Source organism: Canis lupus, chromosome 3, assembly GCF_048164855.1.
Source record: "Canis lupus baileyi chromosome 3, mCanLup2.hap1, whole genome shotgun sequence".
Taxonomy (NCBI): domain Eukaryota; kingdom Metazoa; phylum Chordata; class Mammalia; order Carnivora; family Canidae; genus Canis; species Canis lupus.
In genome coordinates this window covers 49,914,366-49,930,282 of record NC_132840.1, presented here as the reverse complement: position 1 = coordinate 49,930,282, position 15,917 = coordinate 49,914,366, and the positions used below count along the sequence as shown (strand labels likewise).

At 44.4% G+C, this 15,917-nt stretch overlaps 1 protein-coding gene across 5 annotated transcripts in view; it reads right to left on the bottom strand.

Annotated features, from left to right (window-relative positions):
- The window catches only part of FBXW10B (F-box and WD repeat domain containing 10B), a 37,695-nt gene extending 22,307 nt beyond the window's left edge, over positions 1-15,388 (bottom strand). For 4 of the 5 annotated variants that reach the window (XM_072821044.1, XM_072821047.1, XM_072821048.1 and 1 more), the window contains exons 1-7: positions 12,891-15,388; positions 10,714-10,890; positions 9,547-9,747; positions 9,312-9,439; positions 8,468-8,590; positions 5,794-5,903; positions 4,310-4,510 (exon numbers count right to left, since the gene is read on the bottom strand). In XM_072821044.1, the coding sequence (XP_072677145.1) occupies positions 4,310-4,510; positions 5,794-5,903; positions 8,468-8,590; positions 9,312-9,439; positions 9,547-9,747; positions 10,714-10,890; positions 12,891-13,395 (1,445 nt within the window). In that variant the 5' untranslated portion in view covers positions 13,396-15,388. The remainder of the gene's footprint in view (positions 1-4,309; positions 4,511-5,793; positions 5,904-8,467; positions 8,591-9,311; positions 9,440-9,546; positions 9,748-10,713; positions 10,891-12,890) is intronic. The other variant, XM_072821045.1, reaches the window with a different exon arrangement.
- Positions 15,389-15,917: the final 529 nt, after the last annotated feature.

The window sequence follows — 15,917 nt, the reverse complement described above, 5'->3', positions numbered from 1 at the left end:
ATAAATAAATAATAAAAAATAAAAATAAAAAAAAATTAAAAAAAAAAGTTTATAGATATTAAATAATAATACACAGACTTAAAAAGAATAGATAGACTTTTATAAATAAAATTTTAATATTTTTTAAAGAATTTATTTCCAAGTAATCTTTACATTGAACGTGGGGCTTTAACTCACAACCCTAAGATTAAGAGTCGCATGCTCTACTGATTGAGCCAGCCAGGGACCCCTATAAATAAAACCTTAAAGGTCTAAGAAAGAAAAAAGAAATGAATGTGTTGACCAAATTAGTCAATAAACTCAATGCAACCACAATCAAAAGTCTAGTTTATATTTAAGTTAATGAACCTACTCTAAAAACTAAAAAAGATATATACTCTAGCTAAGTTACATTAAAAAGAATAAAAGTAAAAAAAAAAAAGAAAGAAGAAGAAAAGTAAAGAGTAGAACTTGCCCTACCATCATATATTATAACATTATCCTAATGCATAGTTAAAAACAAAACAAATTAAAAGCTAGAATGTTCCTGATTGACATCTCAGCAAGTTATTTTGTGGGTATCAACAAGGTTATTCTCAATTTTTACGGGAAGAATAAATCCTAGAATCGCCAACACAATACCAATGGAGGGAAACAAAGTTGGAAAACTGACACTACTTGACCTCAAGACTTACTGCAAAACTATAGTAGTCAAGATGGTGTGGTATTGGTTAAAGAACAAATAGATCAATCAATGAAACTAAATAGAGAGCCCAGAAAGAAATTAGCAGAAATATAGTCAACTGGTTACAAAGATAATACAATGAAACAATAGTCGTTTTAACAAATGCTACTGCAACAACCCATAAGCAAAAAAAGTGAATGTAGGCACCGACCTAACACCCTTCACAAAAATTAACTCAAAATGAATCACAGACTTAAATGCAAAGTGTAAAACTGTAATACTCCTAAAAGATAATGTAAGAGAGAACTAGCTGACCTCGGGTATGGCAATGATTTTTTTAGATAAAACACCAAAAGCACAATCAATGAAAAGAGATAATTGATAGGCTAGACTTCATTAAAATTAAAATTTCTGCTCTGCAAATGACAATGTCAAGAAAGTGAGAAGATAAGCCACAGACTAGAAGAAAATATTTGCAAAAGGCACATCTGATAAGTACTACTATCTGAAATATACCAAGAACTCTTAAATCTCGACAATGAGAAAACTCTGGGATGCCTGGGTGGTCCAGCAGTTGAGCCTTTAGCTCAGGATTATGATCTCAGGGTCCTGAGATCAAGTCCCGCATTGGGCTCCCTGCAGGGAGCCTGCTTCTCCCTCTGCCTGTGTCTCTCCCTCTCTCTGTGTGTCTCTCATGAATAAATACATAAAATCTTTAAAAAAAAAAAAAGACAATAATTCTGATACTAGAATGATGGATACATGTCATTATACATTCGCCCAAATTCATAAAATGTATAGCACCAAGAGTGAACCTAAGGTAAACTGTGGATTTGGGGTGATTGTGATGTGTCAATAGATGTTCGCCAATTGTAACAAATGCCCCACTCTGGTGGGGGATGTTGGTAATGGGGAAGGCTGTGAATATAGGGGAGCACAAGGTATATGGGAAATCTCAGTATTCTCCTCTCAAATTTGCTGTGAACCTAAAACAGCTACATAGAAATTGTCTTTTTTTAAAGATATTTTTGATGCAAGATCAGAAAAACAAACCAATAGTCTAGAATAGAGAACTCACAGAGACACTCTCATGTATGTGTGGGGAAATTACCATGTGATAAAGAAGGTACCACAAGTCAGTGGAGGACACGTAGATTCCTTACTAAATGTTGCTGTGGGGGAAATTGCTTGCTTTATTTCAAAATAAATAAATGAAATGGAAATTCTACCTAACACCACGTACCAAGTTGGACTTGGTTAGGTTAAAGAACTTAATCTTAAATAGGTTAAAGAACTGAATGTAAAAGGTCAAACTATAAAGTTAATAGGACAAGGGGTGCCTGACTGGCTCAGTTGGAAGAATGTGCAACTCTTGATCTTGGGGTCATGAGCTCAAGCCCCACACGGGGTGTAGTGATCATTTAAATAAATAAATAAACTTTTAAAAAACTTAAAAACTCAAGTTAATAGGACAAACTATTTTTTTAAGATTTTATTTATTTATTCATGAGAGACACACAGAGAGAGAGGCAGAGGAAGAAGCAGGCTCTGTGCAGGGAGCCTGATGTGGGACTCGATCCCAGGACTCCAGGATCACACCCTGGGCCAAAGGCAGGCACTAAACCACTGAGCCACACAGGCGTCCCAGGACAAACTATTTTAAAATATCTTTGTGAACTAGGACTAGAAAGACTCATAGACAGAAGATTAAAAGTATGGATAAACTGATACATTTTATTACAGCAATATAAATAATTTTTATTCAGCAAAGGACACTATAAACAAAGTTAATGGAGTGATGAAGGAATAGATGATATTTGCAATTTTTAAAATGACAAGGGACTAATAATACAAAGAAGAAAATGTAGAACTGCAAATCAAGAAGAAAATTAGAGGAACCCCAGTAGAAAAACAGGAAAAAGATACAATCAGGCCATTTATAAAAGAGAAAGCAAACTTATTAGTAATCAAAGTATACAAATGGAAATGATTTTACACATATCCATCTGGTATTTGGATGCACATATCCAATATTTTGAAAAAGGAAATTAAAATCTAGATGATGCCCAGTGTTGGTAGGGAAAGAGATACAAGAGGTCTGCTAGTGAGAATATGGACCCATACAGTCACCGTGGACTCCAGTTAGTACTTGGTCAAATCAGGTAGCACCTACCCTATATCCCAGCAAGTCCATTCCTAGGTATATATACCTAAGAAATCTCATAATGTCAATAAGGGGACAAAGATGCTCAAAGCAGCATTATTTGGAGCAAGCTGGTGTCCTTCACTCGGGAAGCAAGCAGGTGAAACATATTGGAGTACTACATGACTAACCAGGTGGTAATGGGTACATCTTTGAAACATAGGATGAGGGACGCCTGGGTGTCTCAGTGGTTGAGCAAGTGCCTTCAGCTCAGGGCATGATCCCAGGGTCCTGAGATAGAGTCCCACAGGAGCCTGCTTCTCCCTCTGCCTGTGTCTCTGCCTCTCTCCCCGTATTTGGGGACAAGATCAACATTTAAACCAATGGACATCCAGTAAAGCAGATTGCCCTTCATAATGTGCATGGGCCTCATCCAATCAAATGAAGGCCTAAAGAGAACAAAAAGAACAACCTCCCCTTACTCCAACAGCGGGATTCTCCAGCAGACCACCTGCAGATTCATCGGCACCCTCAACTCTCCTGGGTCTCCACCCTGTGGGCCCACACTGTAGATTTGAGACTTTGCAGTCTCCATAATCACGTGAGACAATTTAGTATAATAAATCTCTTTATATATATATAAAGACACACATCTCACTGGTTCTCTTTCTCTGGAAACCTTAATACACACATATAAGAGTATGCCCAACCTCATTAGTAATTAAAGAAGCTATGATTAAAACCACAATAAAGATTATTTAAAGCCCATCAGATTGACATTTAATATCATTGGTCTTGAACATTTAAAAGTGTTGGTGGGATCTAGAAGAAGGGATCCTCTCATACCCTGCTGATGAGAGTGTAACTTAATGCAACCGTTTTGGAAAATAATTTAGCACTCCTACCAAGAAATTGCACTACAGGGGCACCTGGGTGGCTCAGTGGTAGAGCGTCTGCCTTTGGCTCAGGTTGTGATCTTGGGGTTCAGGGATCCAGTCCCGCATCAGGCTCCCTGCAGGAAGCCTGCTTCTCCCTCTGTCTATGTCTCTGCCTCTCTCTGTGTGTCTCTCATGAATAAATAGTAAAATCTTTAAAATATGTTTATATGTGTATATGTGTGTGTGTGTACATTTTCAAACACTATTTTGCTCCTAAAGCATATTTCACACCCACAGAAAACTACTTTCCCCTGAGGAATCTATAAAAAGAAATACAGCCATCATCTAAGAGTGCTAGAAAAGATACGTTCTGATTCACAGCCTTCAACTAGAAAGTAGCCTGATAATAGCTATAAATCTATCTCATTCAAAGTTTAAACAGTATACAAATTATTGGTTTTTACCTGGACAAATAAAGAAGAAATATTATGGGATATTCAAGAAATCAGTATCATTTAAGGTAACTTTTCAAAAAATACGAAAAGGAAAAAGCATGCATGCTTCTTCCACAAACTGACTTTGGGCCTTGGGTAGGGTGGACCACGACTCCCTCAGACCACTCACCTGATACTCAGGTCATAACTCCCGCTTAGCAGAAAGTTCTCCTCCTCACACAAGAAGAGAGTGCGGACACTCCCAGCATGGCCTCGGAACTCGATGGGTAACTCCTTTACTTGTATGACATCTAGAAGCTGGATCTTACGGTTGGATGACACTGCCACCAAATCTCCCCCAGAATAGTGGATGACTCTGTTTCGGTCCCACCTGAGTTGCCAGGGAAAAAGATGATCCATGAAAGAAGAGTTAGTGTCCTTCCAAGAACTCCCTTAGGACGGTGGCTGTCACCCTCAGCGATAATATAATGGAAAGTTCAAGGCCTTCTGACAAGGGATATAGCAGAAGGCACATCCTTGGCTGACCCTTACCTCATACTATACCAAAAAGCCATTTTAGGTTGAAACCTAAAGACAAGGGGTCCCTGAGTGGCTCAGTCAGTTAAGCATCTGCCTTTGGCTCAAGTCATGATCCCAGGGTCCTGGGATGGAGCCCTGCATCCGGCTCAGGGAGTCTGCTTCTCTCTCTCCTCCTCCCCCTGCTTATGTTCTCTCTCTCTCTCTCTCACTCTCTCAAGTAAATGAATAAAATCTTTTAAAAAAACTAAAAACAGACAAAACCATGAAAAAATCTGCTAGTGTATGATAAATCCCCAAGAGAACAGAATATGCATCATTTCCCAAACTTATTTGACCATGGGAAGCCCTATACCAACTGCATATCCCACTGTTTCTTTTGTTGTTGTTTCTCTTAACCAATATCCAATGAGCACATATCAGGTTCCAAGTCCTGTGCTAACATAGGATACACAAAGATGAATTAGATGTGGATCTTGCCTACAATGAGCTTGTAGTCAAGTAAAACAGGGTAAGTTAAATTAATTTTCCAATCATAAGACTTTCAGCAAGTAGATAAAATATGAGCGAGATGACCAAATCATTTATAGTCCAAACTGAGACTTTGTTATTGTGAAAGGGGACACTATTATTAATAACCCCAGGACCACAGAGTAAAGCGGGATTTTTTTTAAGATTTTATTTATTTATTCATGAGAGACACAGAGAAAGAGGCAGAGACACAGGCAGAGGGAGAAGCAGGCTCCCTGCAGGGAACCTGATATGGGACTCGATCCCAGAACCCTGGGATCATGACCTGAGCCAAAGGCAGACACTTAATGAATTGAGCAACCTAGGCACCCCAAAACAATGAAAATATTTCAAAAAAAGCAATGCTATCATGCACATGACTTGTGTGAATGACCACTGATCAGTACACCAAAAATTATAACAGGAGAGCATCCTCCACCCACTGCGAAGAATGGTGCAAACATCCAGCATCTATGCTCCGGAGGGATCTCATGTTCATGGTGGGCCAGAGCTTGATGTGATGAAGGACTGCCTTCCCAAGTGAACAGGGGTCATGGGAATCCTAAAGACACCGTTGTGGATGATTCAAGGGTCCCTGAAGACCTGGATTCTGACCCCGGTACCTACGTGTCAGAGAGAATGCGGATATTATAAGTCCCACAGAAGATATTTCTCTCTTCCATCTGGACCTGCTGAGTTTCCTGGTTCTGGTATGCGGCCCACAGGTTGTAGTCATTCTAACAAGGGAACACTCGGAGTCAAAGCACAGTGGCAACTTTACCGGGCCCCAAATATGCACCCCCTAAGGTCTTCCCCGGCAAGGACAAAAGGGCCCAAGGATTCTTCCTCTTTGGGCTGTGGCTCCTCATGGGAGGGACCCATGAGCAAGCACCATAGTAATCCACAGTGAGTCAAGGTTCCTGACTCATCCTTCATCTCCTTGTAATTTCCATGTGTTCTGATTCCATGAACTTTCAAGGTCACTGATCACTCAACTTTTCCAAAAATGAGCTCCCAAAGGGTAATGCTCGTGAAATAAAATCACAGGTGCCCCCTGACAAGCTATGTTGCAGAAGTCGGGGTTTTGTGGTTATGCTGCATACGCCTGACAGTACAAAGTGTGCTGGTGGGAACTCAAGCAGTATGTGAAATCACAGCCACACACTCCATGCGTTCGTGCCTGGAAGTCTGCGCACATAGGCAAGCTTGATTTCTCCTTTCTCCAGGATCACGGCCCGGCTGCAGGCAGCGCTAAACCGCTGCCTGCGCCCCTGGGGCTGCCCGGTCCTTCCTTTTTAAAAGCTCCTTCCTTCCTTCCTCTCTCCTTCCCCCTCCCTCCCTCCCTCCCTCCCTTTCTTCCCTCCATCCCTCTCTCCCTCCATGGCACACTCTGAGCCACTATGGCATGCCAGACATGCTAAATTCTGGCATAGATGACTCTACCAGACTCTCAGCTTCACTCCTCTTTCCAGCCATACTCTTCACCCTCAAATAGCAGGAAATGACAACCATGATAGCAGGAAACTGAAAATCAGGGTGAATTTATCATGAAACCAAAGAAGACCACAGCATCACGTTTAGATCTGGGAACATCTCTTCAAGGTCTCCTTCCCACCTAGACTTCTCAATGCCTATAGACTCTTCCTGGGGATGCCCATTTTTCTCAGCTCAATCTCCTTCTTGATCTCTAACCAAGTAGTGTTGTTCACCTAAAAGCCTCTCCCCAGAATCTGTCAACCAACCTCCCCTCCCATGTCCAAGTAGCTCTGATATCCTGCCTTGAATTAATCAAGACTTCCTTGACTTCTCACGGCCTGGGCTGGAATCCCTTGGCTCTTGTTCATCAGCTAAGCTTTGAAAGCCTAGAAGCTCCATGGTGGAGTCATTGGGAGCAGAAACACCTGATTCCAATCCCAGCTCTGCCACTGACCAGCTAGGAGACCCTTGGCAAGTTCTGGAACATCACAGCCTTCATTTCCACATCCATAAACTGAGAGCAAGGGTATCTCCTTGATCTACAGTGAAGATCAAGTGAATGATGTATACGAAGCCCTTGGCACCACACCTGGCACACTGGTCAAGCTCAGTGCCCATGGCAATCACCACCCCTCAGAAGCACTCACCTATACCTTTCCCTAGCAGACCTCCTAATTGTCTTGCTCCCTCATGTGTTCTCATCTGTTTCTCTCTCTTTTCTTAAATTAGAACATTTCTAAAATATCAAACACTGCCCAGGTAGTCCTTTTTGGTTGGGCAATTACTAGCTATGTCACCTAAAGAAGAAGGGTGTTAGTTTTCTTATACTTAGAGCAACAAGCTCAGAAAGAGCAAGTCAGTGTGTATCTCTGTCACTCTATCTGGGAGACCTGAAACTCTCTGTGCCTCAGTCTCTTCATCTGTAAAATAGGTAAAGAGACCAACGCAAAGACAAAAAACAATTGCAAGTCAAATGAAGTCCACCAAAGTATTTTTCTTTAGCCCACATAGATTTTTTTAAAATGCTCTTAATTAGTTGCCAGCATTTAAGGAAAATGAGAGACGTCACAAGATAACTCAGATTTCTAACCTCTGTTTAAAGCTCAGATGGCTAAGGAGGTTGAGGACCACAGTCTCTTATGGCAATTATCAGCCGGAGCTGAATAGCAACCAGCCCCTTCAGGTGGAGAGAGAACTCTCCAGCTAATCCCGCTCTGTCACACCTGTTCACACCACCAACCTCCCCTCATTCATGTGACCTGTCTCGTCTCTACAGATATATGAACTAGATGGTCTCTCTGGTCCCTTCTATCTCTCAAATTCTAACTCCTACTACACAGCTTCCCTATGAGAAGCTAGAGTCTGGCCACCCCTCATTAAGTATCCTTTTTTGTCCACTGGATAGATTTCAGAACAGAAGGCCTCTGAGTAGAGAATTGGGGACAGGAATATGACGGTTTTAGGAATGACCGCCATGTCTGGAAAAACTGTATATAGAGCTCAGAGTCTTTTATCTGCTCTTCATCGTTGCCTGAGATTTCCTGGGGGGGTCTATGGTTAAGACTCCCAGCTATTACTGACATCCACTCATTTAACAGATGAGGAATTTAAGGCTGAAGGAGAGGAAGTCACTCGCTTGAGGACACACACCACAGGACTCTGGTCTTCCTTAGGGAACATTGCCTCCCATCCCCTAAATCCATGCACTACATCCTATATCCTCCCACTTTCTCTACCTTCATGTGACTGCTGAGTCTGGACTCCAGCACAACTAATGAGAACAGGACACTCACAGTGACTTGCCCCAGATGCCACTGCAACCCACCTTGGTTCTCAGTTTCCATTTCTGATTTTTCACACGTATGCACTTCCCATCATCGGTCATTTTAGGAACTGGGATAAAAAGCTTGTTGGCATAATTGGGATCGATTCCCGTTGTGTAGGATCCCTGAGGAAAAAAATAAACATAGAATGGTTGTCTTGGCCCCTACTCTCCAAGAGGAGGGGGAAATCTAATGCTTGGCAAGATCTGAAGGGTGGGTAAACTCTGGCGAAGGAAGGCCTAGGCCTGGCCCGTTAGGCCATTAGTGCGCACAGATTGGCGTAAGGTGGATAAGGAATACCAAACACCTGGAGGGACACCGGTGAGAAATGGCCGCAGTTCTCCGCTTCCCAGAGTATGGCCCACCTCATAACGCCTGCCTCTTCTTGTCTTCTGATATCTGTCTCTTCTGGGAAAAATTCAAGCTACCAAGGACCCATGATTCAGGTTAAGGCTTCAGGCAGGAAACAGAAGTAAAACTGCCAGAGCTAGACACTATCCAGGAGAATTGCATTTTAACCTAAGAATATACTTAGTGGTCTTCGAAACATCTGCAGACCATATGGGGAAAACAACCCCCTGCTCTGTGAGGTTTCAGAAAGGCTCTGCCTCTCTCTTCCTGAGAGGTTTCTATACATGCTGTCCCTGCTGGATGCACTGGCAATGGGGTGATTAGTGGGGAGTCCAGACACAAAGGAGGTGACTACGGAAGCCTACAAAGCAGCAAATGTGGAGCAGGAGACCGAACAAGGCTCTACGAAATAGACCAGAAAGGCCCACAGTCAGGCCAACCTCAACACAGAAATGAGGCTGGTGTCCAGAGCGACCTTCCCCAGACAGGAAGTACCTGCAAGAAGGCAATATGGTTCTGAATGAAAGTATGCATCGACAAATCCATCTTGACTTGCTGAGCGAGGGCGGCCCAGTGCTGGCTCACAGAAGTGCACCTGTTCAGGCTGTTTTTATCCAGCATACCTGGGGAAAACAAAACAAAACAAAACAAAACAAAACAAAAAACCTGGACCTGGGAACCTCCCAACTGAGCTGTGATGAGCAGCATCTCAAGAAATAGCCCAGCGTACTTAGAATATATTTGGAGAGGTGGATGGGCAGGTAACGGATGAAGTCTCGGTATTTGCTGACTCCAGAAGACAGGTCTTTGACGACATCCAAGTCAACCAACAGATCCGAGGGGGTGCTTTCTGCCTTGGACATGCCCACTTTTCTGGAAAACAGCTTATTCATCTCGGAAATACACTGGAGTGAACTCTTCCGTTGTCCTTCTAGAGGAAAGCCAGAGAGGGGTTTGGATGAGATTGTCTCTATGGTAACTCCAGGCCAAAAGAAGCTCTCAGCAAACCCTCTCCCGGGAAATGAAGCTCATCGGAATTCACCCTCAGACCACTGGATTTCTGTCATCTCTTCTGCCAAACTGGAAATAACAATCTCCCCACCAAATACACGAGGACTTTTCAGCCTTCCCAGTTCAAGGAGATGCCAGTAGAATCAAAGCCCCGCTCAGGTGAGATGGCCTTGTGCCTAGAAGTTCCTTAAACTATCCCAAGGAAAAAATGTGAACAATTTTGTAAAGGGAGCAATGAATGAAATGATTCGGTCAAGTGTTGATAACTATTGAAGTTGAGTGATGGTTATGTGGGGTGGTTATCAGACGGTCTTATCTGTTTAAGAGATCTGGAAGTTTCCAGATAAAAAGTGCTTCGTGTTTCTTGTAATTATGTCATGCAGAGCTCTCACTTCACAAACCAACTTAGGAGAGCCTTGAGGTTGGGTTCCAGCTCCCCACTGCTTTTGTTTCCTCCTTAAGACTGAATCCAATGCTGCTGCAAACAATAGTCACCGGTAGGCTAACTTCTAGAGGTGTCCACCTCACCAAAGGTCAGGGGCCAGATGAGGGATGGTGGCCCTGGGGCAGAAGGAGACTCCAAGGGAAACCCTTTGATAGCTTCCTTTCTGAGCTCTATTTTCAGATGTCTCTCAGAGACACCAGGATGGAGAAGCGAAAACATGGCCTTTAGGGTTGTCATGACTGCCTTCAATCCTTGCTTCTTCCCTACTTGATGTGGGATTCAATGACGTAACAACTCCTGGTGCCCAACTCTTGGTGCCCAGTGAATGTTCAATTCCCAAATCTCCCACCCCCAGATGCCACTGCCCTAGCCGGCTGCTCCAACTCCATCAGGACTTCCCGAGCTCGTGTCTATTAACTTTCTTGCTACAAGCTGACTTACCAGTATTAGACGCTTCACCCTCTGTGTTCTCAAACAAATTTTCTTTCCCTAAAGTTCTGGACAAAGGGAAGGATGTATTCCTGGTGCTGGCTGCCCAGAAAACACCTGAGGTCTCAGTCTGCGGGTTGTAGTCTTTCTCAGGGAAGAAAAACAAATCACTGGTGTCTTGATTGAGGCCTGAAAAGCAAAGGGCCAGGACAAGGTTGTTCTTTAAGAGGGGGTGTGGAGGAAAGGAGGTGAGATAAACTTTTATTTCTACTTGCTTCTCTTTTATCTACGTGAAATGGACCGGGCCAGTTATGTCTGGTTTTTACCGAGGGGCAGGGGGGACTCCGAGTTTCTATGCAAAAATTGCCAAAACTCTTGTTAGGTTTTGCCAGCCCATCTACAATGCAAATTATCTCAGAGCCCCATATAAAGGAGAAGAGGGCTGTGGGCAGGAGCTGAAAGTGGGACAATTTTTCTGCAGTGCCTGCTTAATTTTCTTCAACAATATCAGTAACCGCCCTCGAGTCAAATTAGAAAAAGAATTTAAGATTTTATTTATTTATTCATGAAACACACAGAGAGAGAGAGAGAGAGAGAGAGAGAGAGAGGCAGAGGGAGAAGCAGGCTCCAGACAGGGAACCCGATGTGGGACTCGATCCTGGGACTCTGGGATCATGACCTGAGCCGAAGGCAGAGGCTCAACCACTGAGCCACCCAGGTGCCCCTCAAATTAGAAAATTTAACTTAAGAAACATGCTCCCCTAGGAAAGAGGGAAGCTTGTTTCAATCACTAACTGGGCTCCCACAACTCCAGTCCAAGTGCCTGACCCCTATGGTGGGTGGTGAAAGCCTTCCAGGGGGAAACCACAGAATGCTGTGTGTGTACAAGCCAGGCCTTCTGGAGTCTTCCGGCTCCTGGAGGGAGCAGCAAGCCGTAGGACACGTTCCGTTGGGGAGACCTGGTTTCCAAGCCCCCTCCTGCATGACCCAGGCCGCACCACTCAAAGTTCAGTGTCCCCGAACTTTGGCTTCCTTATCTACAAAATTAAGGAGCTGGACTGGTGGATCTCTGATCTAATTTGCAGGATGCTCTGATTTTTCTTTTTTCACCATCTCCAATCTAGATTTTTATTCTTTTACTTCCCTAACCCACCAAAGAAATCACATGGGATCTCAGTGTCCCCTGGGTTATCTAGCTTTGAAATTCTTTTGGATGCTAATAGTCTACAAATATGACCACAAAACAGGTCTCTGGACATTTAGAAAATCCCCACCTTCAAGAGCTCAACACTGAGATGCTGAGACTCCTCCATCTGATGGCTCCTCTCAGCCTTCTCCCACCCCACCCCCCACCAATCCTGGGCTGGATCCCCCCCTTTAATCTCTTGCCTCTTTGCTGGTTTCTTTTGCTTTCCCCATCCAGGTGGTTAAACATTTCTAAGACACTCTCACCCACACCCTAGACCAATGGCTCTCAAGGTGAGGTCCCCAGACCAGCAGCAGCAAACTAGGAACTTTTTAGAAACGCAAATCTCACGTCCACCACTGAGCTGCAGAATCGGGAGTACTGGGGGAGGGTCCCAGCCCCGGGCTTTCAAAAGGCTTCCCAGAGAATGTGATGCAAGCTAAAGTTTGAGAAGGCCTGCCCTGCCCTTATGAGGCCCCTTTGCTGTCTCCAGCCTCAGACAGACCCCTCTGCCAGGTTGGAATTTATGCACCAGAAGGAAGATGGTGGAACAAATGGGCAAAAGCCCTAAACTTTGACCTCTTGGCCTGGCTTCTGTGCAGTGCAAACTGAAGGGCAAAAGAATTCAGAAGCCATCCCCTTCGGTCCCTACCGAACCCAGTCTAAACCCTAAGCCAGTAATGCAGGAACCACACCACACCAGAAAGCAGTAGAGGTGCCGACCAGCCGTACGTGGGCCTAAGTCCATTTTCAGTGCCTGACCGTTACAAGTTCTATGCCTCCTTCTGCGTTTGCATGTTATACTTTTCTAGAAGGAAGTCACGTTCAGTGATTTCTCCTTTGGGAAACAGGACCGCATGTCGGGATGTCAGGCTGAGGAACTCTATCCTGCATTCTGGAAAATCCCCATCTACCTAAGCTTGTCCACACCTCTGGTCCCTATGCGGCCTGGCTTCCCAGTCTTCGGAGGGCCCCTCCGGTCTCCACCCGTGGCCTTGTTTACCTGAGACGTTGTTCCTCTCTCTCAGAAACAGGACTCTGATGACATTGGCAGCAGTGAGCAATAACTTGGGGTCGCACATTTGCAGCAGCAAGAGCGTGTAATTTGCCTTGGTCCGGTGGGTGCTTTTCCCAAACCAGTACAGGATCTCCCTCATCTTCTGTTCTACCGTTTTGTCCAACATCTGGTTCAGGGAAGACTTGACGATTTTCCCCTCCTTCCTGCTGAGGTTGATCCTGGAGTGGCTGTAGATGAAATCCTTCCCTTGCGTGGTCTGCAAGATAGTCTGAAAATAGTGCAACAGATACAAGCTATCCAGCTGCTTCAGGATGCTAACTAGAAACCGCTTCTGGGGCACCTCTCCGATCCTTTGGAACCACTCTTTGGTAGAGAAGATCTTCCAAGCCAAGACGCATGTTTCACACTTCTGGCACACGGGGACAGAACTGTCCCCCTTCTCACAACGAAAGTAGGGGGCATTCCTGAGCCTTGAGTCCAGGTTTTCCATGATCCTGAGATGACCAGCTCATTTTATCCTTGCCTGTTGTCAACCCTACCAAACACCAGAGGGTACAGGAGAAGCTGATACATATCCCAGTTGAGCCTTTTCTATTATAAACATTTCCCAGAGGAAAGGTAAACCTGTTGGATGGAAAGCTTCTCTCTCCCAGAAACTGCCGGTAGAAGTCTGGCTTTTTGTACTGACCTCCTAGGAAACATGGCTTTACCGTAAGTCTCCTAAACCGGGCACTGCCTAGGAGGAGGCAGTTGCTGTATATTCTGAAAGAGCTGGTCATCTCATTTCTAGAACAACCAGAGGAGTGTTAGTCAAATTGAAGGAATACAGGCACCCCTTTTAAAGGAAAAAAAAAAATACATATATCATGTGGAGCTTCGATTGTTATTAATGACTTCTAAATATTCATGGATATAAAACTGGATGCAGGGGCACCTGGGGGGCTCAGTGGTTGAGCATCTGCTCAGTGGTTGAGCATCCCCCGGTCCTGGGATGGAGTCCCACATCGAGTTCCCCACAGGGAGCCTGCTTCTCCCTCTGCCTGTGTCTCTGCCTTTCTCTGTGTCTCTCATGAATAAATAAATAGTTTTTTTTTAATTGGATGTAAACTTCCTACATGTATAGCTGTTTGGTTATGAGGCAACTATCCCAATGATCTTGAATATGTTTATATTCGTTTTCTAAACCCATCGATGAACTGAAAATGCAGATGTTTAATATGAATGTAAGTTGTTTCACTGCTTCAGGATGCTAACCAGAAACCTCTGCTGGGAAGCACTCCTTCATGGGAAAAATTTCACACAGCCTCAATGCCTTACACGAGGATGTGTGTCTGGGTGGCAGACACAATCAAGGGGGTCACCGCTTGGGGTACATTAAATTGAACACAAACCCAAAGAAGTGATTGAAAGTAAAGAACTTTTGATTGCTTGGCACAAGCAAGGAGACGGGAGATAGCTCTCAAAACACTGTCTGTCTGTGGGATTAGTGCAAGAAGCTTTCATTCAGTATAATAGGGGGCAGAGGCAAGGAGTTTGCATACATATTAAGGAATTTATATGTATTCTATTTTTTAGGCGTCTTGGTTCAATTGCTCATGCCTAGCATGTCCACAGGCTCGTGCATGCATTACATCCAAAAAATGGCAGAAAATTCTGCCCTTGGGTGGAGATCTTAGTATCGTAATGAGCTAAAGGTAAGTTCACAAGTGGGGAGACAGGTGCAGGGGCAGGGGTAGGGTTGGATCTGTGCAGATCCTCAGCTCCAAGCTGGCTCAAACTGGCTCCTGTAGGAGCATCAGGAGAAATACCTAGCTAGCTGCTCTCAGGTGAAACACCCAGCTTGGCAGCTCACTGACAGGAAACGCTGGTTCTGCAAAACACAACGCATTCCTTCCTTGGCTGTTGGCCTCTTGTCCGTTCCCCCTCTTCCTTCTGCTGCTAGCTTTCAGCCCTCTGATTTCAGTACCTTGGGGTTGCATCCCAGCCAACAGTACAGCCGAGTGAAGAAGAGAGAGCGGTCTGGGCCCAGACTCCTGGGTTTGGACGCCAGCCCAGCTGCTTACTAGCTCTGTGTGCACAAGCACAGTACTTAACCCCCTGTGCCTCAGTCTGCTCATCTGTAAAACAGACGAGTTCCTACCTCAGAGTCTTTTTTTTTTTTTTTGAGGATTAAATGAGATAATATACACAAAGCACTTAAAAGACTGTCTGTTAATATTCAGCCCTCCCTAACTGCTAACTACTGTCCTGTTGTTGTCATTGGGATCATTGTTCTGGGCAGCCAAGTAAGCAAAGCGTGCTACATACAATCTTTACAAGAGTGCATGTGCATACAGTGAGGTGCATGTGAAGAAATGCATGTGTCTGTGCATGTTTTTAAAAGAATAATTTCAAAGGGGCACGTGGGAGGAGGCTCAGTCGGTTAAGCATCTGGACTCTTGATTTCAGCTCAGGTCATGATCTCAGGGTTGTGAGATTGAGCCCCCCATTGGGCTCCGTGATCAGCGTGGAGCCTGCTCAAGATTTTCTCTCTCCCTCTCCCTCGGCCCCTCCCCTACTTTCTCCTCTCCCTCTCTAAAAAAAAAAAAAAAAAAAAAAATACAGCTACCTTCTAGGATTAGATCAGATATGAGACCAGTCATCACTGCTCTTGTTCTTATCATTATTTCCCTAGGTTAAGCCAAAATGTTTGCAATAACTGAGCATTTCTGGTGCCCACGCCTGGAGCCCTGGCACAGTTAGAGAAAGGGATTGAATATCATTGCCCAGCTTGGTGTCAATAGCAGTCACACGCAAGGGTTGGGGTTAGGGACAGGAATCAGGCTGGGGAAGAGATCTGTACCAACAGCTCAGCCTCTTCTGTCTGAATTAGTATCTGGAGAAAAGGTGAAAAGTGGATTAACATCTAAACGACCAATTGGGAAGGCCAGACACAGGATGATGGTCAGGAGGAAAGAGCACCCAGACACAGAGCACAGAGCCCTGGGGTGTACAAGCAGGAGACACACTACC